General features: G+C 48.9%; 1 protein-coding gene across 1 annotated transcript in view; it reads left to right on the top strand.

The window, feature by feature from the left end:
* Positions 1-25,576, top strand: part of dok1b (docking protein 1b) — a 103,822-nt gene that overhangs the window by 66,253 nt on the left and 11,993 nt on the right. The window contains exons 2-3 of the mRNA XM_041190000.1: positions 15,299-15,601; positions 17,074-17,158. Of these exons, the coding sequence (XP_041045934.1) occupies positions 15,299-15,601; positions 17,074-17,158 (388 nt within the window). The remainder of the gene's footprint in view (positions 1-15,298; positions 15,602-17,073; positions 17,159-25,576) is intronic.

Here is a 25,576-nt window from a genome sequence, read left to right as displayed (position 1 = left end):
ATATAAAAGTAGGGAAGTTTTACTGCAGCTATACAGGGTCTTGGTGAGCCAACATCTGGAATACAGTTTTTTTTTTGCTTCCAGATTTTTTAAATGCTGAATTCAATTTTCAGCCTACTGTGATGAGATTTGAACTGGCATCCTCTGCATTACTGTACCAGTATGCATTTGTACTTTGTGTGTTAATTAGTAAGACAGAGATGAAAAGAAGAGTATGCAAGCGTTTTTTGATTACCAAGTGCTTTAACTTCATTGGTTGTGAAATGTGTACAGTTTTGGTCTCCTTATTTGAAAAAGGATATAATTGCTTTAGAGAAGCAATTCAGAGAATATTCACTTGACTCATTCCTGGGATGAAGGGGTTATCATATGAAGAAAAGTTGAACAGGTTGGACCTATACCTATTGGAGTTTAGAAGAATGAGAGGTAATTTTATTGAAACATACGATCCAGAGGGGATTTGTTGGGGTGGATACCCAGAGGATGTTTCTTCTTGTGGGGGAGACTAGAACCACAAGGTGAGTATGAGGACACTTTTTGTTCTCTCTGAGGGTTGTTAGCCTGTGGAATTCTCTTCACCAGAGGGCAGTGGAGGCTGGGTCATTGAGTTTATTCAAGGCATATTTTTTATAGTTAAGGGAGTTGAAGGTTTTTGGGGAAAACAGTTAGGTGGAGTTGAGGCCATAATCAGATCAGCCATGATCTTATCAAATGGCAGAGCAGGCTCGAAGGGCATGAATGGCCTACTTCTGCTCCTATGTTTCTATGCTGTCTTTTGTGCACGTGCTGTCAATATCCAAGTATATATTCATGTGTGTATGGTTGCTTAACAAATATCTCCCAACATTTCACAACCAATGAAGTTAAAGCACTTGGTAATCAAAAAATGCTTGCATACTCTTCACCTCTGTCTTACTAATTAACACACAAAGTACAAATGCATACTGGTACAGTAATGCAGAGGATGCCAGTTCAAATTTCATCACAGTAGGCTGAAAATTGAATTCAGCATTTTAAAAAAAAAAATCTGGAAGTAAAAATGACCATGAAGCTGTTGAATTCTCGTAAAAACATAACTGGTTCATTGGTAAGGACAGCCACTTTCTTTCCTTAAATGTGACCTATTGTTACTCCAGCTCCAGAGTCACTTGCCCTCTAAAGACACTCAGTTGTATCAAAAGAAAGACCCACTATCCCTTCCTTAGTGAATGCTGACCTTGCCAGAGATGCAGATTTGCCAAGAATGAATGAGTAAAAAAATACACTGTGCCGAGCACATGCCCAAGGACTTTATCTGTTGTTAATTTTTTGTTCCGATTATTTATGAATCAGAAGGTCTGGAGTTCTCTCCCAAAACCTCTATACCTCTCCCTCCTTTAAACTCTTCCTTTAGGATGCTCCTTAAAACCTACCATCTTTACCAGTGGAAGAGAATTGAGTAGTTGGTTTGTCTTTATTTTTTAAATAGTAATTTTATTATCTAATAGAGGAATGGAAGGGCAGCTCTGATCCCTGGAGTGCACATCCTGTTTCATGTGGGAACTCCAGGGCATTTCCTGTGTCCTGGATAACCATATGTGTAGGAAGTGCCATCAGCTACAACATCTTGAGTTCCAGGTTTCAGAACTTGAGCAGGATCTGGCATCACTGCGGCAAATCACAAGGTTTAGAACTTTGTGGATAACATGTTTAAAAATGTGGTCATCCTGCAGCTTAAGAGACCGCAGGGAGAGAGTGAATGGGTAACCATCAGGCAGTCAAGAAGAAATAGGCAGGTAGTACAGGACTACCCTTGAGTGCATCTCACTCTCCAATCAATATTAAATTTTGAATACTGATGGTTCATCTGGGGAGTGCAGCCAGAGCCAAGTCCATGGCACCAAGGCAGGCTCAGCTGTACAGGGGAATACAAAGAAGCCTGGAAGAGCAATAGTGTTAGGTGATTCGATAGCAAAACAGACATTTCTGCAGCCACAGATGTGAATACAGGATGGTGTATTCTCCCTGATGCCAGGGTCAAGGATGTCACTGAAAGGGTGCTCTGTGGCTGGCGGGGGGTTGGGGGGGCGGTGAGCAGCCATTGGTACCAATGACATAGATAGAAAAGAAGGATGTGGTCCTGCAGTCAGAATTTAAGGAGCTAGGTAGGAAATTAGCAAGTGGAACCTCAAAAGTAGTAACTCCTGGTAGCACATGCAAGTGAGTATAGAAATGGGAAGATAGAGCAGGTGAATGCCTGGCTAGAGAGATGGTGCAGGAGGGAGGCTTCAGATTCTTAGGACATTGGGATTGGTTCTGGGGTAGATGGGATGGGTTGCACCTAAACAAAGCAGTGACAAATATCCTTGTGAGACAATTTTTTAGTGCTATTGGTAAGGGTTGGCAGGGGTGTGGAAGCCAGGAGGTGATACTAGCGAGGAATATCAAAATGCAAAGAATATTGGGAGCAATGGATAATACTATAGTAGGAAATGATAGGGTATTAGGTAGGTTTAGCATAAGAGGCAAAGTAATAAATTGAGGACAAAAATAAAAATAGCTGGAAAAACTCAGCAGATCTGACAGCATCTGTGGAGAGAAACACAGTTAATGTTTTGAGTCTGTATGACTCTTCATCAGAACAGATAAATTGAGGAAACTGGGCTGGTATTCTCTAGAGTTTCGAAGAATGAGAGGTGAGCTCACTGAAACTTAAATTTTTTTACAGGGATTGACAGGATAGGTGTAGTTAGGATGTTTCCCCAGGCTGGTGAGTCTAGAACCAGGGGACACAGAATCCAAATAAGGGACACGCCATTTAAGACTGAGATGAGAATAAATTTCTTCGCTCAGAGGGTGGTGGATCTTTGGGATTCTCTAGCCCAGAGAGCTGTGGAAGCTCAATCGTTAAGTATGATTGATAGATTTATGGATACTAATGACATCAAGGGATATGGGGATAGCATGCGAAAGTGGCATTGAGGTAGATGATAAGCCTTGATCTAATTGAATGGCGGAGCAGGCTGAATGGGCCAAATGGCCTACACCTGTTCCTAAATTCTAAATTAGGGTTATAATGCATGTATGTGAATGTGTGGAGTGTGGTAAATAAGATTGGTGTGTTGCAGACTCAGAAAGCCAAGTGGAAATAAAATGTTGCGGCGATAGCAGAGATGTGGCTCAAAGAAAGGCAGGACTGGGTATTAAATATTCCTGGATATAGGGTGTTCAGGAAAGATAGGAAAAGGAGGAGGGGTGGCGGTATTGATCAAGGAGAACATTGCAGTGCTGGAGAGAGAGTTCATTCCAGAGGGGTCAAGGACAAAATCTATTTGGTTAGAGCTAAGGAACAACAAAAAAGGTAATTAAATTACTCAGTGTGTTCTACAGGCCACCAACTAGTGGGAAATGATTCATTTTGGTAGGAAGAACGCAGAGAGATGATATAAAATGAAGAAGCAGAGGGACCTGGGTATATCTGTGCATAAATCATTGAAGGTGGCAGGAACAGTTCAGAGAACGGTTAATAAAGCGTACATTATCCTGGGCTTTATTCATAGGGGTGTAGAGTACAAAAGCAAGGAAGTTGTGTTAAACCTGTGTAAAAATGCTGGTTCAGCCTCCACTTGAATATTGCGTCCAAATCTTGGCACCATGTTTTGGGAAAGATGCGCAGGCATTAGAGAGGATGCAGAAAAGATTCATGAGAATGGTTCCAGGGATGAGGAACTTCAGTTATGTAGATAGATTAGCGAAGTTGGGACTGTTTTCCTTGCAGGAGAGTAGGTTGCAAGGGGATTTGATAGTTATTCAAAATCATGAGGGATCTGGACAGAGTAGATAAAGAGGAACTGTTACCATTAATGAAAGGTTGGAGAACCAGAGGGCACAGATTTAAGGTGATTAGCAATGAGAAGAAACTTTTTCATGCAGTGAGTGGTTAGGATCTGGAACCCGCTGTCTGTGATTGAAGCATGTTTAATTGAGGCATTCAAGAGGGAATTGGATTATTATCTGAAAAGGAATAATGTGCAGGCTTCGTTATGGCTACCTCAACTCCACTTTCCTGTCCTACCCCATATCTCTTGATTCCCTTAGCGTCCAAAAGTCCATCTATCTCTGTCATGAATGTACTCAACAGCTAGGTGTCCACAACTCTTTGGGTGACAAGATTCCAAAGATATACAAGCTTCTTTAATTCAGCTGTAAATGGCTGACCTCTTATGACTCCTAGTTCCAGGCTCTCCACCAGTAGGTCTTTGTGTTTCCCCCCGTAAAGTTCTAAGAATTTTATACTTTTCAATGAGTTTACTTTCCAGAATAAAGGCCCATTCTATTCTATCTGTCCTCATAGGACAGCCGCCTTATCACAGGGATCAGTGTCGTGAACCTTTGTTCCCATCCTCATTGGGCAAGTATATCTCTCCTTGGATAAGGAGATCAAAACTGTACACAATACACCAAGGAGTTGTCAGACCAGGAATCAGCATAGGCCAGTGAATAGAGGAGTAGGTAGGTGAGGATACGGTAGCAGAATTTTGGATTTATTCAAATTTATGGAGGGTTAGATGTGGGAGGCGGAGCTGTAGAGTGTTGGAACAATTACATTCAAAGTAACAAAGGTATGGATGAGAGTTCCTGCAACAGATAAGCCGAAGCATAGGTACGGGCGAACGTTGTTGGGGAGATGGAAATAGGCAGTCCTGTTGTGGAACTGATATGTGGTGAGGAGCTCATCTCGGGGTCAAATGCGCATCAAGGTTGCGAATGGTCTGGTTCAGCCTCGGGCAGCCATCAGGAAGAGTGATCGACTTGATAGCCATGGAAGGGAGCCTGTGCCAGGGACTGAAGGCAATGGTTCTGGCCTTCCTAATTGCACTTAATGGGTTAAAGTTCACAAAGGAAGTACCTCAGGAGAGTCTCTCAATCTGCTGCTTCAGCCAGAATGATTCAACTTCCTCATCACTGTAACCTTTCCAAACGTTTAAATTGGTTCATATGTATCTCTTGAAAATAGCCGACTGCCAGCCCTGACTAGTTTGTGGATGTTTGGATGAGCCTGACTTCTCACCTGTTGTGAAAACAGCACTGACCTCTACTGGGCTTTTTCTTTTATTCTTTTTCAGGAAGTAGTAAGAAGGAAAAAGAGAGACTTTTTTTATGTAGACCCTTCATAACCTCAGAACGTTTCAAAGCACTTTACAGGCATTGAAGTACTTTTGAAGTGTAGTAACTTTTGTACTGTAGCAAATGTGGCAGCCAGTTTGCACACAGCAAGCTCCCACAAACAGCAATGTGGTAATGACCAGATAATCTGTCTTTTGATGTTGCTTGAGGGATGAATATCGACCAGGACATTAGGAATAACTCCCAGTGCTATGTGATCTTTATGCCTGAGAGGTCAGGGGGGTAGTTCTGTTTAATATCACTGCTGAATGATGGCACCTCCGACAATACAGCGTGTTTCCTCAGAGCTACACGTGAGATAATTGGTTGCTTTTTAAAAATTGTTTAAAGTACATGGGCATTGCTGACAAGGTGAGCATTTATTGTCCATCCCTAATTGTCCTTCTGAAGGTTGTGGTGGTCAGGCTTGTCGAAATATCCATTCAAGTAAAAGTTCTGGCAGTCAATTATTTGTAAGAGACACACATCAGCCAGTTTAAACCTTTGGAAAGATTACAGTAACGAGGAAGTTGAATCATTTTGGCTGAAGCAGCAGATCAGCACTCTTCCTCTGTATTTCCTTTATGAACTTTAGCCGCCCATTAAGTCCAATCTTCCTGAACCATGGCAGTCTGTATGGTTAGTAATTCCTCGCCCAAGGTTGAAGTTGCGTTCCTGAAAAGTGCAACTTTAATGAAGCCATATTAAGTGAGTCAGATTTTCCCATTACAACCAATGTAAAAGCTGTAGTTAGGTTCTGTAGAATCTTTCTCATTAGAAAAAAACATTACAACACTTTACCCTATAGAAACACTTTACATTGCTAAATTCCTTTATTTGTAAATTTAAAAATAAAATAAATTTTTAAAACATGAAAGAAATATGCAGCCTTTCCCACTCGCTAGCTCCCTGGATCACCAACTCTACGGCTCATAGCCTCTCCTGCTTACTGACCCTCCGGCACACTGCCTCTCCTTACTCGCTGACCCTCCAGTTCACTGCCTCTCCCACTCGCTGACCCTCTGGATAACAGACTCTCCCACTCACTGACCCTCTGGCTCACCGCTTCTCCTGCTTGCTAAACCTCTGCCTTGCCAACCCTCTGCCTCAGTGACCCTCACCTCATCGACCCTCCGGCTCGCCACCTCTCCCATTCGCTAACCCTCCGGTTCACTACCTGCTCACTGCCTCTCCCCCTAGCTGATCCTCGAGCTCACTACCTCTCCCCCTCGCTGATCCTCGAGCTCACTACCTCTCCCCCTCGCTGATCCTCGAGCTCACCATTACCTCTCCCCCTCGCTGATCCTCGAGCTCACCATTACCTCTCCCCCTCGCTGATCCTCGAGCTCACCATTACCTCTCCCCCTCGCTGATCCTTGAGCTCACCATTACCCCTCCCCCTCGCTGATCCTCGAGCTCACCATTACCTCTCCCCCTCGCTGATCCTCGAGCTCACCATTACCTCTCCCCCTCGCTGATCCTCGAGCTCACCATTACCTCTCTCCCTCGCTGATCCTCGAGCTCACCATTACCTCTCTCCCTCGCTGATCCTCGAGCTCACTACCTCTCCCCCTCGCTGATCCTCGAGCTCACTACCTCTCCCCCTCGCTGATCCTCGAGCTCACTACCTCTCCCCCTCGCTGATCCTCGAGCTCACTACCTCTCCCCCTCGCTGATCCTCGAGCTCACTACCTCTCCCCCTCGCTGATCCTCGAGCTCACTACCTCTCCCCCTCGCTGATCCTCGAGCTCACTACCTCTCCCCCTCGCTGATCCTCGAGCTCACCATTATCTCTCCCCCTCGCTGATCCTCGAGCTCACTACCTCTCCCCCTCGCTGATCCTCGAGCTCACTACCTCTCCCCCTCGCTGATCCTCGAGCTCACTACCTCTCCCCCTCGCTGATCCTCGAGCTCACTACCTCTCCCCCTTGCTGATCCTCGAGCTCACTACCTCTCCCCCTTGCTGATCCTCGAGCTCACTACCTCTCCCCCTCGCTGATCCTCGAGCTCACTACCTCTCCCCCTCGCTGATCCTCGAGCTCACTACCTCTCCCCCTCGCTGATCCTCGAGCTCACTACCTCTCCCCCTCGCTGATCCTCGAGCTCACCATTACCTCTCCCCCTCGCTGATCCTCGAGCTCACTACCTCTCCCCCTCGCTGATCCTCGAGCTCACCATTACCTCTCCCCCTCGCTGATCCTCGAGCTCACCATTACCTCTCCCCCTCGCTGATCCTCGAGCTCACCATTACCTCTCCCCCTCGCTGATCCTCGAGCTCACCATTACCTCTCCCCCTCGCTGATCCTCGAGCTCACCATTATCTCTCCCCCTCGCTGATCCTCGAGCTCACCATTATCTCTCCCCCTCGCTGATCCTCGAGCTCACCATTATCTCTCCCCCTCGCTGATCCTCGAGCTCACTACCTCTCCCCCTCGCTGATCCTCGAGCTCACTACCTCTCCCCCTCGCTGATCCTTGAGCTCACTACCTCTCCCCCTCGCTGATCCTTGAGCTCACTACCTCTCCCCCTCGCTGATCCTCGAGCTCACTACCTCTCCCCCTCGCTGATCCTCGAGCTCACCATTATCTCTCCCCCTCGCTGATCCTCGAGCTCACCATTATCTCTCCCCCTCGCTGATCCTCGAGCTCACCATTACCTCTCCCCCTCGCTGATCCTCGAGCTCACCATTACCTCTCCCCCTCGCTGATCCTCGAGCTCACCATTACCTTTCCCCCTCGCTGATCCTCGAGCTCACCATTACCTCTCCCCCTCGCTGATCCTCGAGCTCACCATTACCTCTCCCCCTCGCTGATCCTCGAGCTCACCATTACCTCTCCCCCTCGCTGATCCTCGAGCTCACCATTACCTCTCCCCCTCGCTGATCCTCGAGCTCACCATTACCTCTCCCCCTCGCTGATCCTCGAGCTCACCATTACCTCTCCCCCTCGCTGATCCTCGAGCTCACCATTACCTCTCCCCCTCGCTGATCCTCGAGCTCACTACCTCTCCCCCTCGCTGATCCTCGAGCTCACTACCTCTCCCCCTCGCTGATCCTCGAGCTCACTACCTCTCCCCCTCGCTGATCCTCGAGCTCACTACCTCTCCCCCTCGCTGATCCTCGAGCTCACTACCTCTCCCCCTCGCTGATCCTCGAGCTCACTACCTCTCCCCCTCGCTGATCCTCGAGCTCACTACCTCTCCCCCTCGCTGATCCTCGAGCTCACTACCTCTCCCCCTCGCTGATCCTCGAGCTCACCATTATCTCTCCCCCTCGCTGATCCTCGAGCTCACCATTATCTCTCCCCCTCGCTGATCCTCGAGCTCACTACCTCTCCCCCTCGCTGATCCTCGAGCTCACTACCTCTCCCCCTTGCTGATCCTCGAGCTCACTACCTCTCCCCCTCGCTGATCCTCGAGCTCACTACCTCTCCCCCTCGCTGATCCTCGAGCTCACTACCTCTCCCCCTCGCTGATCCTCGAGCTCACTACCTCTCCCCCTCGCTGATCCTCGAGCTCACCATTACCTCTCCCCCTCGCTGATCCTCGAGCTCACTACCTCTCCCCCTCGCTGATCCTCGAGCTCACCATTACCTCTCCCCCTCGCTGATCCTCGAGCTCACCATTACCTCTCCCCCTCGCTGATCCTCGAGCTCACCATTACCTCTCCCCCTCGCTGATCCTCGAGCTCACCATTACCTCTCCCCCTCGCTGATCCTCGAGCTCACCATTATCTCTCCCCCTCGCTGATCCTCGAGCTCACCATTATCTCTCCCCCTCGCTGATCCTCGAGCTCACCATTATCTCTCCCCCTCGCTGATCCTCGAGCTCACTACCTCTCCCCCTCGCTGATCCTCGAGCTCACTACCTCTCCCCCTCGCTGATCCTTGAGCTCACTACCTCTCCCCCTCGCTGATCCTTGAGCTCACTACCTCTCCCCCTCGCTGATCCTCGAGCTCACTACCTCTCCCCCTCGCTGATCCTCGAGCTCACCATTATCTCTCCCCCTCGCTGATCCTCGAGCTCACCATTATCTCTCCCCCTCGCTGATCCTCGAGCTCACCATTACCTCTCCCCCTCGCTGATCCTCGAGCTCACCATTACCTCTCCCCCTCGCTGATCCTCGAGCTCACCATTACCTTTCCCCCTCGCTGATCCTCGAGCTCACCATTACCTCTCCCCCTCGCTGATCCTCGAGCTCACCATTACCTCTCCCCCTCGCTGATCCTCGAGCTCACCATTACCTCTCCCCCTCGCTGATCCTCGAGCTCACCATTACCTCTCCCCCTCGCTGATCCTCGAGCTCACCATTACCTCTCCCCCTCGCTGATCCTCGAGCTCACCATTACCTCTCCCCCTCGCTGATCCTCGAGCTCACCATTACCTCTCCCCCTCGCTGATCCTCGAGCTCACTACCTCTCCCCCTCGCTGATCCTCGAGCTCACTACCTCTCCCCCTCGCTGATCCTCGAGCTCACTACCTCTCCCCCTCGCTGATCCTCGAGCTCACTACCTCTCCCCCTCGCTGATCCTCGAGCTCACTACCTCTCCCCCTCGCTGATCCTCGAGCTCACTACCTCTCCCCCTCGCTGATCCTCGAGCTCACTACCTCTCCCCCTCGCTGATCCTCGAGCTCACTACCTCTCCCCCTCGCTGATCCTCGAGCTCACCATTATCTCTCCCCCTCGCTGATCCTCGAGCTCACCATTATCTCTCCCCCTCGCTGATCCTCGAGCTCACTACCTCTCCCCCTCGCTGATCCTCGAGCTCACTACCTCTCCCCCTCGCTGATCCTCGAGCTCACTACCTCTCCCCCTCGCTGATCCTCGAGCTCACTACCTCTCCCCCTCGCTGATCCTCGAGCTCACTACCTCTCCCCCTCGCTGATCCTCGAGCTCACTACCTCTCCCCCTCGCTGATCCTCGAGCTCACTACCTCTCCCCCTCGCTGATCCTCGAGCTCACTACCTCTCCCCCTCGCTGATCCTCGAGCTCACCATTACCTCTCCCCCTCGCTGATCCTCGAGCTCACCATTACCTCTCCCCCTCGCTGATCCTCGAGCTCACCATTACCTCTCCCCCTCGCTGATCCTCGAGCTCACCATTACCTCTCCCCCTCGCTGATCCTCGAGCTCACCATTATCTCTCCCCCTCGCTGATCCTCGAGCTCACCATTATCTCTCCCCCTCGCTGATCCTCGAGCTCACCATTATCTCTCCCCCTCGCTGATCCTCGAGCTCACTACCTCTCCCCCTCGCTGATCCTCGAGCTCACTACCTCTCCCCCTCGCTGATCCTCGAGCTCACTACCTCTCCCCCTCGCTGATCCTCGAGCTCACTACCTCTCCCCCTCGCTGATCCTCGAGCTCACCATATCTCTCCCCCTCGCTGATCCTCGAGCTCACCATTATCTCTCCCCCTCGCTGATCCTCGAGCTCACTTACCTCTCCCCCTCGCTGATCCTCGAGCTCACTACCTCTCCCCCTCGCTGATCCTCGAGCTCACATACCTCTCCCCCTCGCTGATCCTCGAGCTCACATACCTCTCCCCCTCGCTGATCCTCGAGCTCACCTTACCTCTCCCCCTCGCTGATCCTCGAGCTCACCATTATCTCTCCCCCTCGCTGATCCTCGAGCTCACCATTATCTCTCCCCCTCGCTGATCCTCGAGCTCACCATTACCTCTCCCCCTCGCTGATCCTCGAGCTCACCATTACCTCTCCCCCTCGCTGATCCTCGAGCTCACCATTACCTTTCCCCCTCGCTGATCCTCGAGCTCACCATTACCTCTCCCCCTAGCTGATCCTCGAGCTCACCATTACCTCTCCCCCTCGCTGATCCTCGAGCTCACCATTACCTCTCCCCCTCGCTGATCCTCGAGCTCACCATTACCTCTCCCCCTCGCTGATCCTCGAGCTCACCATTACCTCTCCCCCTCGCTGATCCTCGAGCTCACCATTACCTCTCCCCCTCGCTGATCCTCGAGCTCACCATTACCTCTCCCCCTCGCTGATCCTCGAGCTCACCATTACCTCTCCCCCTCGCTGATCCTCGAGCTCACTACCTCTCCCCCTCGCTGATCCTCGAGCTCACTACCTCTCCCCCTCGCTGATCCTCGAGCTCACTACCTCTCCCCCTCGCTGATCCTCGAGCTCACTACCTCTCCCCCTCGCTGATCCTCGAGCTCACTACCTCTCCCCCTCGCTGATCCTCGAGCTCACTACCTCTCCCCCTCGCTGATCCTCGAGCTCACCATTATCTCTCCCCCTCGCTGATCCTCGAGCTCACCATTATCTCTCCCCCTCGCTGATCCTCGAGCTCACTACCTCTCCCCCTCGCTGATCCTCGAGCTCACTACCTCTCCCCCTCGCTGATCCTCGAGCTCACTACCTCTCCCCCTCGCTGATCCTCGAGCTCACTACCTCTCCCCCTCGCTGATCCTCGAGCTCACTACCTCTCCCCCTCGCTGATCCTCGAGCTCACTACCTCTCCCCCTCGCTGATCCTCGAGCTCACTACCTCTCCCCCTCGCTGATCCTCGAGCTCACTACCTCTCCCCCTCGCTGATCCTCGAGCTCACCATTACCTCTCCCCCTCGCTGATCCTCGAGCTCACCATTACCTCTCCCCCTCGCTGATCCTCGAGCTCACCATTACCTCTCCCCCTCGCTGATCCTCGAGCTCACCATTATCTCTCCCCCTCGCTGATCCTCGAGCTCACCATTATCTCTCCCCCTCGCTGATCCTCGAGCTCACCATTATCTCTCCCCCTCGCTGATCCTCGAGCTCACCATTATCTCTCCCCCTCGCTGATCCTCGAGCTCACTACCTCTCCCCCTCGCTGATCCTCGAGCTCACTACCTCTCCCCCTCGCTGATCCTCGAGCTCACTACCTCTCCCCCTCGCTGATCCTCGAGCTCACTACCTCTCCCCCTCGCTGATCCTCGAGCTCACCATTATCTCTCCCCCTCGCTGATCCTCGAGCTCACCATTATCTCTCCCCCTCGCTGATCCTCGAGCTCACCATTACCTCTCCCCCTCGCTGATCCTCGAGCTCACCATTACCTCTCCCCCTCGCTGATCCTCGAGCTCACTACCTCTCCCCCTCGCTGATCCTCGAGCTCACCATTACCTCTCCCCCTCGCTGATCCTCGAGCTCACTACCTCTCCCCCTCGCTGATCCTCGAGCTCACCATTACCTCTCCCCCTCGCTGATCCTCGAGCTCACTACCTCTCCCCGTCGCTGATCCTCGAGCTCACCATTACCCCTCCCCCTCGCTGATCCTCGAGCTCACCATTACCTCTCCCCCTCGCTGATCCTCGAGCTCACCATTACCTCTCTCCCTCGCTGATCCTCGAGCTCACTACCTCTCCCCCTCGCTGATCCTCGAGCTCACTACCTCTCCCCCTCGCTGATCCTCGAGCTCACTACCTCTCCCCCTCGCTGATCCTCGAGCTCACTACCTCTCCCCCTCGCTGATCCTCGAGCTCACTATTATCTCTCCCCCTCGCTGATCCTCGAGCTCACCATTATCTCTCCCCCTCGCTGATCCTCGAGCTCACTACCTCTCCCCCTCGCTGATCCTTGAGCTCACTACCTCTCCCCCTCGCTGATCCTTGAGCTCACTACCTCTCCCCCTCGCTGATCCTTGAGCTCACTACCTCTCCCCCTCGCTGATCCTTGAGCTCACTACCTCTCCCCCTCGCTGATCCTTGAGCTCACTACCTCTCCCCCTCGCTGATCCTCGAGCTCACTACCTCTCCCCCTCGCTGATCCTCGAGCTCACTACCTCTCCCCCTCGCTGATCCTCGAGCTCACTACCTCTCCCCCTCGCTGATCCTCGAGCTCACTACCTCTCCCCCTCGCTGATCCTCGAGCTCACTACCTCTCCCCCTCGCTGATCCTCGAGCTCACCATTACCTCTCTCCCTCGCTGATCCTCGAGCTCACTACCTCTCCCTCTCGCTGATCCTCGAGCTCACCATTACCTCTCCCCCTCGCTGATCCTCGAGCTCGCCATTACCTCTCCCCCCTCGCTGATCCTCGAGCTCGCCATTACCTCTCCCCCCTCGCTGATCCTCGAGCTCGCCATTACCTCTCCCCCTCGCTGATCCTCGAGCTCACCATTACCTCTCCCCCCTCGCTGATCCTCGAGCTCACTACCTCTCCCCCTCGCTGATCCTCGAGCTCACTATTATCTCTCCCCCTCGCTGATCCTCGAGCTCACCATTATCTCTCCCCCTCGCTGATCCTCGAGCTCGCCATTACCTCTCCCCCCTCGCTGATCCTCGAGCTCGCCATTACCTCTCCCCCCTCGCTGATCCTCGCAGCCGCCATCGATCAAGCTCACCAAACCTCCTGCTCCTTGACCCTCCCTCACGCCGAGCTTCCCACTGCCAGCCTCTCCCACATCCCGCTTTCCTCTTCTGAGCCCTTCTTGTGATTGAGGGTTTGTGAGATGAGCAGTGAGAGGCACCGAGAGCAGCTTGGGAGCAAGAGTAGTTTTGCGCTGCGGTGTTGTGGAGGTAACCGCAAGTGGGCAGGTCGACGAAAGGGAGAGTTGGGGAGCAAGAGGGCCAGCGGCGAGAGGGGGGATTGGCAGCAGCTGGCGGGAGGGGGTGGGATCAGGGAGTGGGAGGGTTTGGGGGCAAGTGGGAGCTCCGAAACGGTACCGAGCAGATCATGCGACACTGTGTCAGACCCGGCATGAAACGACGTTAAAACGAAACTCCTGGCGCTAACCGTGAATACTGATACCATTAACTGTAGGCCGATTTCAAAACAGGGCGACTTAAAACGGAGAGCTGTATATGTACACTGTGCTGTTGGGTAGGGAGTTCCAGGATTTTATTGCCCATACCTGAGCACTGAACCGAGCGGCATTCTGGGACCAGTTCAGAGGACAGCTAAGAGTTAACCATGTCGGCGTGGGGCTAGAGTCGCTTCCAGTGAACCAGTTGAAAGCATTTTTTTTTTTTTTTTTTTATTACCAAGTTTTTAAAATCTGAACTTAAAGTCTCAAACTGCGACGGTAGGATTTGAACTGACATACTTAATAGAGACATCTGGATTACTAGGCCGGTAACACAATCACGACAGTAAATACAGCTGGGGGATGAAAACCTCCTTTGCCTGTTGGCTATGAGTCTTGTACAGAATGAATTTGGGGAAACCCAGTCTCTTAGAAAGCACTGTCCATAGCACTTTTGTTTATTCTCCTTTTGAGATGTGGGCATCACTGACTAGGCCAGCATTTGCTGCCCATCCCTAGTTGCCCTTCAGAAGGTGGTGGTGAGCTGCTGCCTTGAGCCGCTGCAGTCCCTGTGGTGTAGGTACACCCACAGTGCTGTTAGGGAGGGAGTTTCAGGATTTTGAACCAGTGACAGTGAAGGGACGGCAGTTTGGTTCCAAGTCAGGATGGCGTGGGGCTCGGAGAGGAACTTGCAGGTGTTGGTGTTCCCACGCGCCTGCTGCCCTTGTCCTTCTAGGCGTAGTGGTCGCAGGTTTCGAAGGTGCTGCTGAAGGAGCCTTGATGAGTTGCTGCAGTGCATCTTGTAGATGGTGCACACTGCTGCCACTTTGCATTGATGGTTGAGGAAGTGAATGTTTAGGTTGGTGGATGGGGTGCTGATCAAGCAAGCTGCTTTGTCCTGAATGGTGTCAAACTTCCTGAGTGTTATTGGAGCTGCACTCATCCAGGCAAGAGGAGAGTATTCCATAACACTCCTGACATGTGCCTTGTAGATGGTGGACAGGCTTTGGGGAGTCAGGAAGTGAGTTGCTCTGCAGAATTCCCAGCCTCTGACCTGCTCTTGTAGCCACAGTATTTATATGGCTAGTATAGTTCAGTTTCTGGTCAATGGTAGCCCCCCAGGATGCTGATAGTGGGGGATTCAGCAATGGCAATGCCACTGAATGTCAAGGGGAGAAGGTTTAATTCTCTTTTGTTGGTGATGGTTATTGCCTGGTACTTGTGAGGTGCCAATGTTACTTGCCACTTATCAGCCCAAGTTTGAATGTTTTTGTAAAGTATGACTTGGGAGATGCAATGAGTTGAACATGGTCCACAGTTGGCAGCTATGGGAAGGAATTGTCTTTAATGGGCCCAGTTGGTCCCATGTCTTCCATGGTCACTTACATTCTTTTATTGTGCTTTTTGCAGAAACACTGGAAGAAGAACTGGTTTGTCTTGTATCCGGCTAGCCAGTATGGAATATCCCGGCTGGAATGCTATGACAGCAAGGATGGGGCCAACGTGTCGGAGAAGCAGGCCACCAAAAAAATGGACAAAAAGATTATCCGGCTGTCTGACTGCATCAGCATTGCGCACATATCGAGTGAAGTGTGTCCAAAGGAGTCCTTGTCTGCTTTCACCATTGAAACCGAAGAGAAACTGTACACCTTTGCTGCGGAAAAACAGGCGGCTGTTGAATGGGTTGACAAGCTGTGTGAAACTGCATTCCCAGTGAGTCCAATGTTGAGATTTACCAGGAATCGGAATGGTACAGCACAGAAGTAAGCCATTTGGCTCACTGTGCCTGAACTGACTCTATGGTAGAGCTATCCAATCCCATACCCTTCCTCCAAGTCCCTATGATATTTTTTTCCCTTCAAGTGTTTACTCAATTCACTTTCGAATGTTACTGTTGAATCTGGTTCCAGCATCCTTCCTTTTAGTCAGAATATTCCAGATCACAACAACTTGCTGATTTTGTTTTTTGTTGCTTCCAGTTTTGTTAATCTGTATCTACTGGTTCCCAACCTTCCTGCCACTGGAAACAAGTTCCTCCTCACTTACTCTATCAAAGCAATTTGTGTTTTTTCAGCATTGTTACTAAATCTCCTCTTAACCTTCTCTGCTCTAAGGAGAACAACCCAGCATAGTCCATTGCTTCCATGTAGGAGTGCTGACCCAGGGAGAACTAACTTAACTTAAATTCATTTGTGTGACACCAACAAACACAGGTAACACAAGTGACCTGTTCCCCATGTCTCCACGAACACTGGACTCTTTAATGCATTGTGAAAGTAATAATGAAGGACCTGAACAAGCAGCAGCTGGTGGCCTTGACTCCATTACTCTGGACATGGAGTTTGGCACAGAATGTGCTGCTCTCCAATGTAAATTCTGTGCATGAATAGTCCATGCCGGATCTGTTGTGCTGGTTATATCTTCAGTATGATTAACCACTAGTTATAATGGTTTACAGTAATGTGTTTATATTTGTTGTTTTTTGAAAATTAGTGCTTTAATAATGTTAATATTACAGTTTAGTTGCATGTAATGCTCTTACTGCATTGTGTTATGGTCATTTCCAGCTGTTTTATTCCAAATTTAATTGGGAAGAAGAAAGGGAACAATTTTTGTGCTTTTCAAGCATCTGGGAACCCTGACGTATGCTCTCAAAGTGAAAATTGTAATAGGGGTTGTGCTGAAGTCAAAAAGATGAAAAATACTGGCTGGGGAGAGGGATATGTTCACCTTTTATTCATTCTTAGGATGTGGGCACTTGTCATTCTTCCCTATTTGCCTTGAGAAGGTGGTGGTCTGCTTTCTCGACACAACTGAGTGGTTCACTGCAGCACTTCAGAGGGTAGTTAAGAATCAACAGTGTGGAACTGTAGTTACATACAGGGCCAGATGGGGTAAGGACAGCAGGTTTCTTTCACTAGAGAACATCTTTCAAGCAGCTGGCACTTTGCACCAATTCAACAGCTTCAAGGTCATCATTACTGAGACCAGCTTTTTTTAGATCCAAGTTTTTTTTCAAAAAATCGAATGCGAGTCGTGGGATTGGAATTCATGCTCTTTCGATTATTAGTCCAGTAACATAACCAGTACATCACCCAAGGTGCTTGCCATTTTGGACCCAGAGATGCTTTTGGGTATCCGTTTGATAGCTTCCTACTTAATGTTGTCTCACTCCTTCATTGCAGACTCCTGCTGCTGATCCCTGTTCTGGAGCAAGTTCAAAATCTCTGGAGATGGCAGAGAACAGTATCTACTACTCTCGGTCAGAAGGTAAGCAGGGCGGATTGGCTGGCATTCCACCGTAAAGTATTGTGTCCCTTTATTTCCTTCTCTTCAAGCTGCAGATAGGTCTCCCAGTTTATAAATGTAGGGTCCAGAATGACAATGAGCACTTTTCATTTCCAGTCACGCTCGAGATTGAGTACAGTTTAAAAACGTGGATCCACTGTCGTTTGGTCTTGTTTATCTATTTACAGTTTATGATGCACATCCTCAAGTGTTTGTTTAGTGTATTTCATGATCTCAGGACACCCCGAAGTCCTTTAGCGCCAACAAAGTATTTTGGAAGGACAAAGAGGCAAATGAGCATATTGTCTGTTTTAGTGGTGTTGGTTGAGGGATAATCATTGACTAGGACACCAGAAATAACTTCCCTGCTTTTCTTCAAAATAGTACCATGGGATCTTTTACACAACTGGAGAGAGGCTAGAAGCACCCAGGCTTTTTTCTCACCGCTGTAGGTTAATTTTAACGGAGGGATGTGTTTGGGATGGACAGGGCTGCTGAGCAAGGGTGCGGGATAGAAATATAGAAACTAGGCGCAGGGGAAGGCCATTCAGCCCTTTGAGCCTGCTCCACCATTCATTATGATCATGGCTGATCGTCCAACTCAATAGCCTGCTCCCGCTTTCTCCCCATACCCTTTGATCCCTTTCGCCCCAAGAGCTATATCTAACTCCTTCTTGAAAACATACAATGTTTTGGTCTCAACTACTTTCTGTGGCAATGAATTCCACAGGCTCACCACTCTCTCTGGGTGAAGAAATTTCTCCTCATCTCAGTCCTAAAAGGTCTACCCCATATCCTCAGACTGTGCCCCTGGTTCTGCATTCCCTCACCATTGGGAACATCCTTCCTGCATCTACCCTGTCTAGTCCTGTTAGAATTTTATAGGTTTCTATGAGATCCCCCCCTCATTCTTCAGAACTCCAGTGAATATAATCCTAACCGACTCAATCTCTCCTCATATGTCAGTCCCGCCATCCCAGGAATCAGTTGGGTAAACCTTCGCTACACTCCCTCTATGGCAAGTATATTCTTCCTCAGATAAGGAGACCAAAACTGCACACAATATTCCAGGTGTGGTCTCACCAAGGCCCTGTACAATTGCAGCAAGACATCCCTGTTCCTGTACTTGAATCCTCTGGCTATGAAGGCCAACATACCACTTGCCTTCTTTACCGCCTGCTGTACCTGCATGCTTAACTTCAGCAACTGGTGTACAAGGACACCCAGGTCTCGTTGCACATTCCCCTCTCTCAATTTATAGCCATTCAGATAATAATCTGCCTTCCTGTTTTTACTACCAAAATGGATAACCTCACATTTATCTTCTTTATATTGTATCTGCCATGCATTTGCCTACTCACTCAGCTTGTCCAAATCACACTAAAGCTTCTCTGCATCCTCCTCACAGCTCACCCTCCCACCAGCTTTGTGTCATCTGCAAATTTGGAGATATTACATTTAGTTCCCTCATCTAAATCATTAATATATATTGTGAATAACTGCGGTCCCAGCACCGATCCCTGCGGTACCCCACTAGTCACTGCCTGCCATTCGGAAAAAGGCTCGTTTATTCCTACTCTTTGTTTCCTATCTGCCAACCGTTTTCTATCCATCTCAGTACACTACCCCTAATCCCATGCACTTTAATTTTACATGCCAATCTCTTATGTGGGACTTTGTCGAAAGCCTTCTGAAAGTCCAAATGAACCACATCCACTGGCTCCCGCTCATCAACTCTAGTTGTTACATCCTCAAAAAATTCCAGTAGATTTGTCAAGCATGATTTCCCTTTCATAAATCCATGCTGACTCTGTCCGATTCTGACACTGTTTTCCACGTGCTCAGCTATTAAATCTTTTATAATGGACCCTAGGATTTTCCCCACTACCGACGTCAGGCTGACTGGTCTATAATTCCCTGTTTTCTCCCTGCCTCCCTTTTTAAATAGTGGGGTTACATTAGCTAGCCATGGGAGCTTCGGAGTGAGGTCTGGGCCATTGCATGTTATTCCCCTACCTGGAACCTGGAGAATTAATGTTGGGATGAAGCCCAAGGAATGGCACGTTGGTGTTATAGTTATGTTATCCAACTGAGCAATCCCGAGGCCTGGACTAATAATTCACTGAGTTAAAATCCCACCATACAGTTTGAGAATTAGAATTTTAAAAGTGGAAGTAAAAAAAAAGGTCACAAAAAAAAAAATGACCAGAGAGCTGTCCATGGGATTGGGGGTAGTGTATTGAACAGGAGAAATCCAGCTGGTTCACTGAAGTGCTTTAGGGAAGAAATCCTGTCATCCTTATCCAGTCTGCGCCTATATTTGACTCCTTTCCCCACATCAAAATGATTGACTTTTAACTGTCCTCTAAAGTGGCCCAGAGGGCATCTAGGGATGGATAATAAATGCTGGTCTTGCCAGCAACATTCACATTCCAAAATTCGGTTCAAATTTACAAAATATACCTGATGGCTGGGAAATTAGCAGAGATCGGAATTTAATGAGATCAGGAAGCTCTTTAGAATGACATTAATGATGAAATTCTTGAGGTGGCAAGGGTGTGTGGATCATGATTTCAGTGGGAGTAAGGTAAGGTCATAGGTGGACAATGTTACAGAGATGGAAGTGTGTAATCTTGAGGAAGTGTCAGCCATGGCTCAGGCCAGAGACTATGAATTTTGCAGTGAGTAACTCACCTCCTGACATGGGAACACCACCACCTGGAAGTTCCCCAGTGGTTCAAGAAGACATCACCACCTTCTCAAGGGCAATTAGGAATGGGCAATAAATGCTGGCCTAGCTAGCGATGCCCATATCCCGTGAATGAATAAAAAAAAAAAGCTCCCCCAAGCCTGTCCACCATCTACAAGGCACAAGTCAGGAGTGTGATGGAATACTCCCCACTTGCCTGGATGAGTGCAGCTCCAACAACACTCAAGAAGCTTGACACCATCCAGCACAAAGCAGCCAGCTTGATTGGCACCCCATCCACAAACATTCACTCCCTCCAACAGTTTATACCATGTACAAGATGTGCTGCAGGAACTCGCTAAAGCTCCTTCGGCAGCACCTTCCAAACCCACGAGGTCTACCATTTAGAAGGACAAGGGCAGCAGACATATGGGAATTCCACCATCTGGAAGTTCTCCTCCAAGTCACACACTACCCTGACTTGGAAATATATCACTGTTCCTTCACTGTCACTGGGTCGAAATCCTGGAATTCCTTCCCTAACAGCACTGTGGGTGTACCCACACCACATGGACTGCAGCAGTTCAAGAAGGCAGCTCGCCACTACCTTCTCAAGGGCAATTAGGGATGGGCAATAAAAGCTGGCCTAGCCAGCGACACCCATATCCCACGAATGAATAAAAATAAAGGATGCTCTGAAGGTCTAATGGAAAAGGGGACAAATTAATTTTGGTGCATGGGAGGAACTTGCTGTAAACCTTGCCATGTGGCAGTGCCTCATTCAACAAGTTGCAACACAGTCAGAAACTGACCGCATAAACTCCACTGCGGAGAAGCAATGAAAACGGAAGGAGAGAGAGAGTACAACCCTGGCTTGAGAACCTTCCTCCCTCAGGGTACCTCTCTGTTGATTGACGGTTAAATAAATATTGGCCAGTACACCAGGGAGGACTGTTCTTCATAATAGTGCCGTGGGATCTTTTACTTCAGCTGAGAACAGATAGTACTTCAGTTTAATGTCTCATCCGAAAGATGGCAGCTCTGACAGTTCAACATTCCCTCAGTACTGCACTGGACTTTGGGCCAAATCTCTGACTGGGGCTTGAACCTGCAACTTGCTGACTCAAAGGCAAGAGTGCTATCCACTGAGCAACAATTTACACGGATTGTAAGGACCTGGGGGCTAAACAGTGACTGGACTTATTTACTATGTGGGCTGGGGAGTGTTCTGTTGACGGTTAGTCAACCGTGATCAGTCGATAGTCTGGCTGCCAACCAGAGCATTACATTGCCAATCTCGCTGATGCAAACAGGAAATGAGTGCTTCTATTCTGCGCTCGTATTCATAACGGTACCATGTCTATAAATAGAATTACGCATCTATGTATTGGTAGTTTCTTGAAGAAAACTATATGCCACTGACAAAGGATCAGTAAAAGATCCCATCACACTATTCAAAGAGGAGAAAGAGAGTTCTGCCAATAATTCATTAAATAGATTATCTGGTCGTTCATCTCCTTGCTTTTTGTGGGATTCTGTTGTGCGCAACTGAGGAGCCCCCGCCCCAACAGAAACCTCAGAGTGCCAATAAAAATGACTGACAGGAGTTACAGTGAAGACCATCAGTATCATTGTGGGGAGAGATCTCCTTGATCCTGCATTTTTCAGTAGGTGTCGGTGAAAATGGCACATCTGCAGGGCTGTGGCTTGGTGGGTGGCACTCTTGCACCTCTGAGTTAAAGTTCTTGGGTTCTAGTCCCAATGCAGAGACTTAAGCAGATAATCCAGGCTAACATTTTCCTTCGTTAAAACAAAGAACTTGCTTAATTCACAAACTCAGGACATCCCAGTTTGCTTTATAGTCAATGAGGTACTTTTGAAGTGTAGTCACTGTTGCAATGTAGGAAAATTGGTAGCCAACTTACGCACAGCAAGATCTCATAAACAGCAAGGAGATGAATCTGTTTTAATGATGCGTATTGGCGAGGATACCTGGCAGAACTCCCCTGCACTTCAAAGAGCATTGTGGCATCTTTTATTGAGCGGGCAGACTGGGCCTCTGTTTAATATCTAAGTGAGAGGCTTATCCTTCCAGAGCAGCACCCCACCCTTGCCCCTGTCATTTACTCACTGCAACCATCCAGCTGTTAAATGAGCCATGTCTTGACCGCAATCATTTTAGCTGTTGAAATAAAAACATCTTGTGCCTAAACATACCCTTCACATTCTTGAGACAATTTTGTCCTGTGCTGCTATCTCGGTGCATCTGAAATTTTTGATATATTATAAATTATCTATTTATGGCATAGAAGCTGGCAATTCAACCCGACAGGTTCACATGTTCATGCTCCATGTGAAACTCATTTTGCCTTTCTTCATTAAACCCTCTTGACATATTCCTTTCTCTCTCAAGCTTCCTGTTACTAAGCTTACCCTTAAATGCAGCAATTCTATTTGCCTGAACTTACGGAGTGCAGCTGACTAACTGAATGAAGACTTGGGGCATGTTTTTCCCCCCGTTGGAGGGGAAGCTGAATGGCGGGCACGCACAGGCGCACCTCCGATCGGCGCCCCCAATTAGGGGCGCGGCGCCATTTTACGTGGATGGGCCAATTAAGGCCTGCCCAGCGCGACATCCACACAGAAACGCTGTGCGCTTCCTGTGCAGGCAGAGGGGGTGGCGGCGGGGGGGGGGGGGTGGGGGTGGTGGTGCGGATTCCCTAAATCAAGAGTGCGCTCCTTCACACATGCGCACAAAAGAGCGCACTCGTCTTCCTGAGGCTAAGTGCTGCCTCAGGGAAGATCGGCTGTTCTGCGACAAAAGTAAAAAACTAGAGGAAAAAAAAATTCCTGACACATCCCCTCATGTGACACTGTCACATGAGTTCGGATATGTCCATAATTTTTACAAAAACTTTAAAAATTTTTAAAACCTACATGAAACCTCACCCCACCCGTGGATGAGGTTTCATGCTTTCTCTAATTCCCGCCAGGGCTCTTGGCCTGTCCGCCAACCTTAAAGTTGAACGGGCAGGTCCATTAATTAGCTAAATGATTCTGTCAATAGCCTCAATTGGCCATTGACAGGTCGGCGGGCGCACAGCTGATTTTCCTGCAACTCCGCCAACTAGAAAATTTAAATGGGGCGTGGTGATGTCGGGAGTTTCGCCCGACATCACCGCATGTCATTTTACGCGTCGGCGAACAGGCACAGCCTCCCGCTCGCCGACGGGAAAATCCTGCCGTAGACAGGGTAACCTCATTCTCCGCTGTAGGAGCTGAGTAGTTAATTAGCTAACTGGTTGAATGTGGTTTCTGTCGCCCCAGTTCAGTTTACTATTAATTCAAGGTTCTTCAGTGCAGTCAAGGCACTCAAATTGGTGGTAAAGTTAATAAAAGATATAAGAAAACAACATAAATTAGTGATTAATATAATTAAGTATTGAATACACAATAAGAACATAAGATCATAAGAACTAGGAGCAGGAGTAGGTAATTCAGCCTCTCGAGCCTGCCCTGCCACTCATTACCATCATGGATGATCTCATTTTGGCCTCAGCTCGAATCTTCTGCTCTCTCCTCATAACCTTTCAATCCATTACTAATTAAAAATCTGTCTATCTCCTCCTTACATTTATTCAGCGTACTGGCATCCACTGCACTCTTGAGGTAGTGAATTCCACAGATTCATGACCCTTTGAGAAAAGTAATTCCTCCTCATCTCTGATTTAAATCTACCACCCCTTAGCCTAAAACTATGGCCTCTCGTTCCAGAATGCCCCACAAGGGGAAACATCTGCTCCATGTCTATTTTGTCTATCCCCTTTAGCGCCTTCGATACCTCAATTAGATCTCCTCTCATCCTTCTAAACTCTAGCGAGTATAGGCCTAAACTGCTCAATCTCTCCTCATAAGACAAGCCCCGCATCTCTGGAATCAATCGAGTGAACCTCCTCTGAACCGCCTCCAGTGCAACTACATCCTTCCTCAAGTAAGGGGATCAAAACTGTGCACAGTACTCCAGGTGCGGTCTCACCAATGCCTTGTACAGTTGCAACAACACTTCCCTTTTTTTATACTCTATTCCTTTAGTAATAAATGCCAAAATTCCATTTGCCTTCCTTATTACCTGCTGTACCTGCAAACTAGCTTTCAGCAATTCATGCACAAGGACTTCCAGATCCCTCTGCACTGAAGCATTCTGAAGTTTCTCTCCATTTAAATAATAAGTCACCTTTTTATTCTTCCAGCCAAAATGGATAACCTCACACTTATCCACGTTAAACTCCATCTGCCATATTTTGGCCAATTTACTTAACCTGTCCATATCCATTTGTAAATTTCTTATTTCTTCCTTGCAACTTACTTTCCCACCTATTTTGGTGTCATCTGCAAATTTAGCTTTAGTACCTTCTACCCCTGAATCCGAGTCATTAATATAGATTGTAAATAGTTGGGACCCAAGGACCGAACCCTGTGGCACCCCACTAGTTCCAGCTTGCCATCCAGAAAAAGACCCATTTATCCTGACTCTCTGCTGCCATTCCTCTATCCAAGCTAATATATTACCCCCTAACTCCATGTGATCTTATCTTGTGTATTAATGATGGCAGGACAGGTGGTGTGTCAAGGCTGCAGCATGTGGGAGCTCCTGGATAACATTGTGATCATGTCTGCAGTAAGGGTTTGTGGCTTGAGGAGCTTCGGCTCAGAGTCATTGAGCTGGAGGCCGAGCTGCAGACTCTACAACATATCATGGAGGGGGAAAGTTACCTGGATGCTTTGTACCAGGAGGCAATCACACTACTTAGGATAGGGTTTCCTGATTTGGTCAGGGACAGGAGGGTGTGACTGTGAGTGAGGCAAGTAAGGGCACCTAGAGGGCAGGAGTGTGAGCCTCTGCGATTATCCAATAGGTTTGAGGTTCTCTCACCTTGTTTGAATGAGAGCAGGGGCTGCAGGATGGACGAGAAAACTGATCATGGCAACGTGGTACAGGAAGCCATCCAATTGTTGGGGGGGGGGGGCGGAGCAAAAAGGAACATTGTGATAGTAGGGTACAATATAGTGAGGGGGAGTGACACTGTTCTCTGTAGCAAAGAGAGAGAGTGCAGACAGCATTGTTGCCTGCCCGGTGCCAGAGTTCGGGACATCTGCTCGGGCTGGAGAGGAACTTGCAGTGGGATGGGGAGGATCCAGTTGTCGTGGTCCATGTAGGTACCAATGACATAGGCAGGATGAGGAAGGAGGCTCTGCATAATCAGTATGACAAGCTAGCCACTAAATTAGAACCTCAAAGGTAATAATTTGTGGATTAATACCTGAGTCAAATGCAAATCGGCATAGGAAAAATAAGATGTGAGAAATGAATGACTCAAAGGCTAATGTGAGAGAAGCGGGTTCTAGTTTGTGGGTCACTGGCACCAGTATTGGGGAAAGTGGGATCTGTACCATTGGGAAGGTTTACAACTGAACCATGCAAGGGCTGGTGTCCTCATGAGCTACATAACTAGGGAAGTAGCGAGGGTTTTAAGCTGAGTAGTGGGGGCAAGGGATCAAATTTGGGAAGATGTGGTAAACCAAAGAGTAGAGACAAGGCAAGAGAGTAATGTATTAATATAGGAAATGATAAAGAGACTGTGACAGGAAGGGGCAAAGAGTACAAATCTAAGAATAAATCAGTAGATAAGGCTAGATGCTACATAAATAAT

This window comes from Carcharodon carcharias, chromosome 1 (assembly GCF_017639515.1).
Source record: "Carcharodon carcharias isolate sCarCar2 chromosome 1, sCarCar2.pri, whole genome shotgun sequence".
Lineage (NCBI taxonomy): Eukaryota > Metazoa > Chordata > Chondrichthyes > Lamniformes > Lamnidae > Carcharodon > Carcharodon carcharias.
Note: the sequence above shows the minus strand (reverse complement) of the source record. Positions and strands in the feature narration are given on the sequence as shown.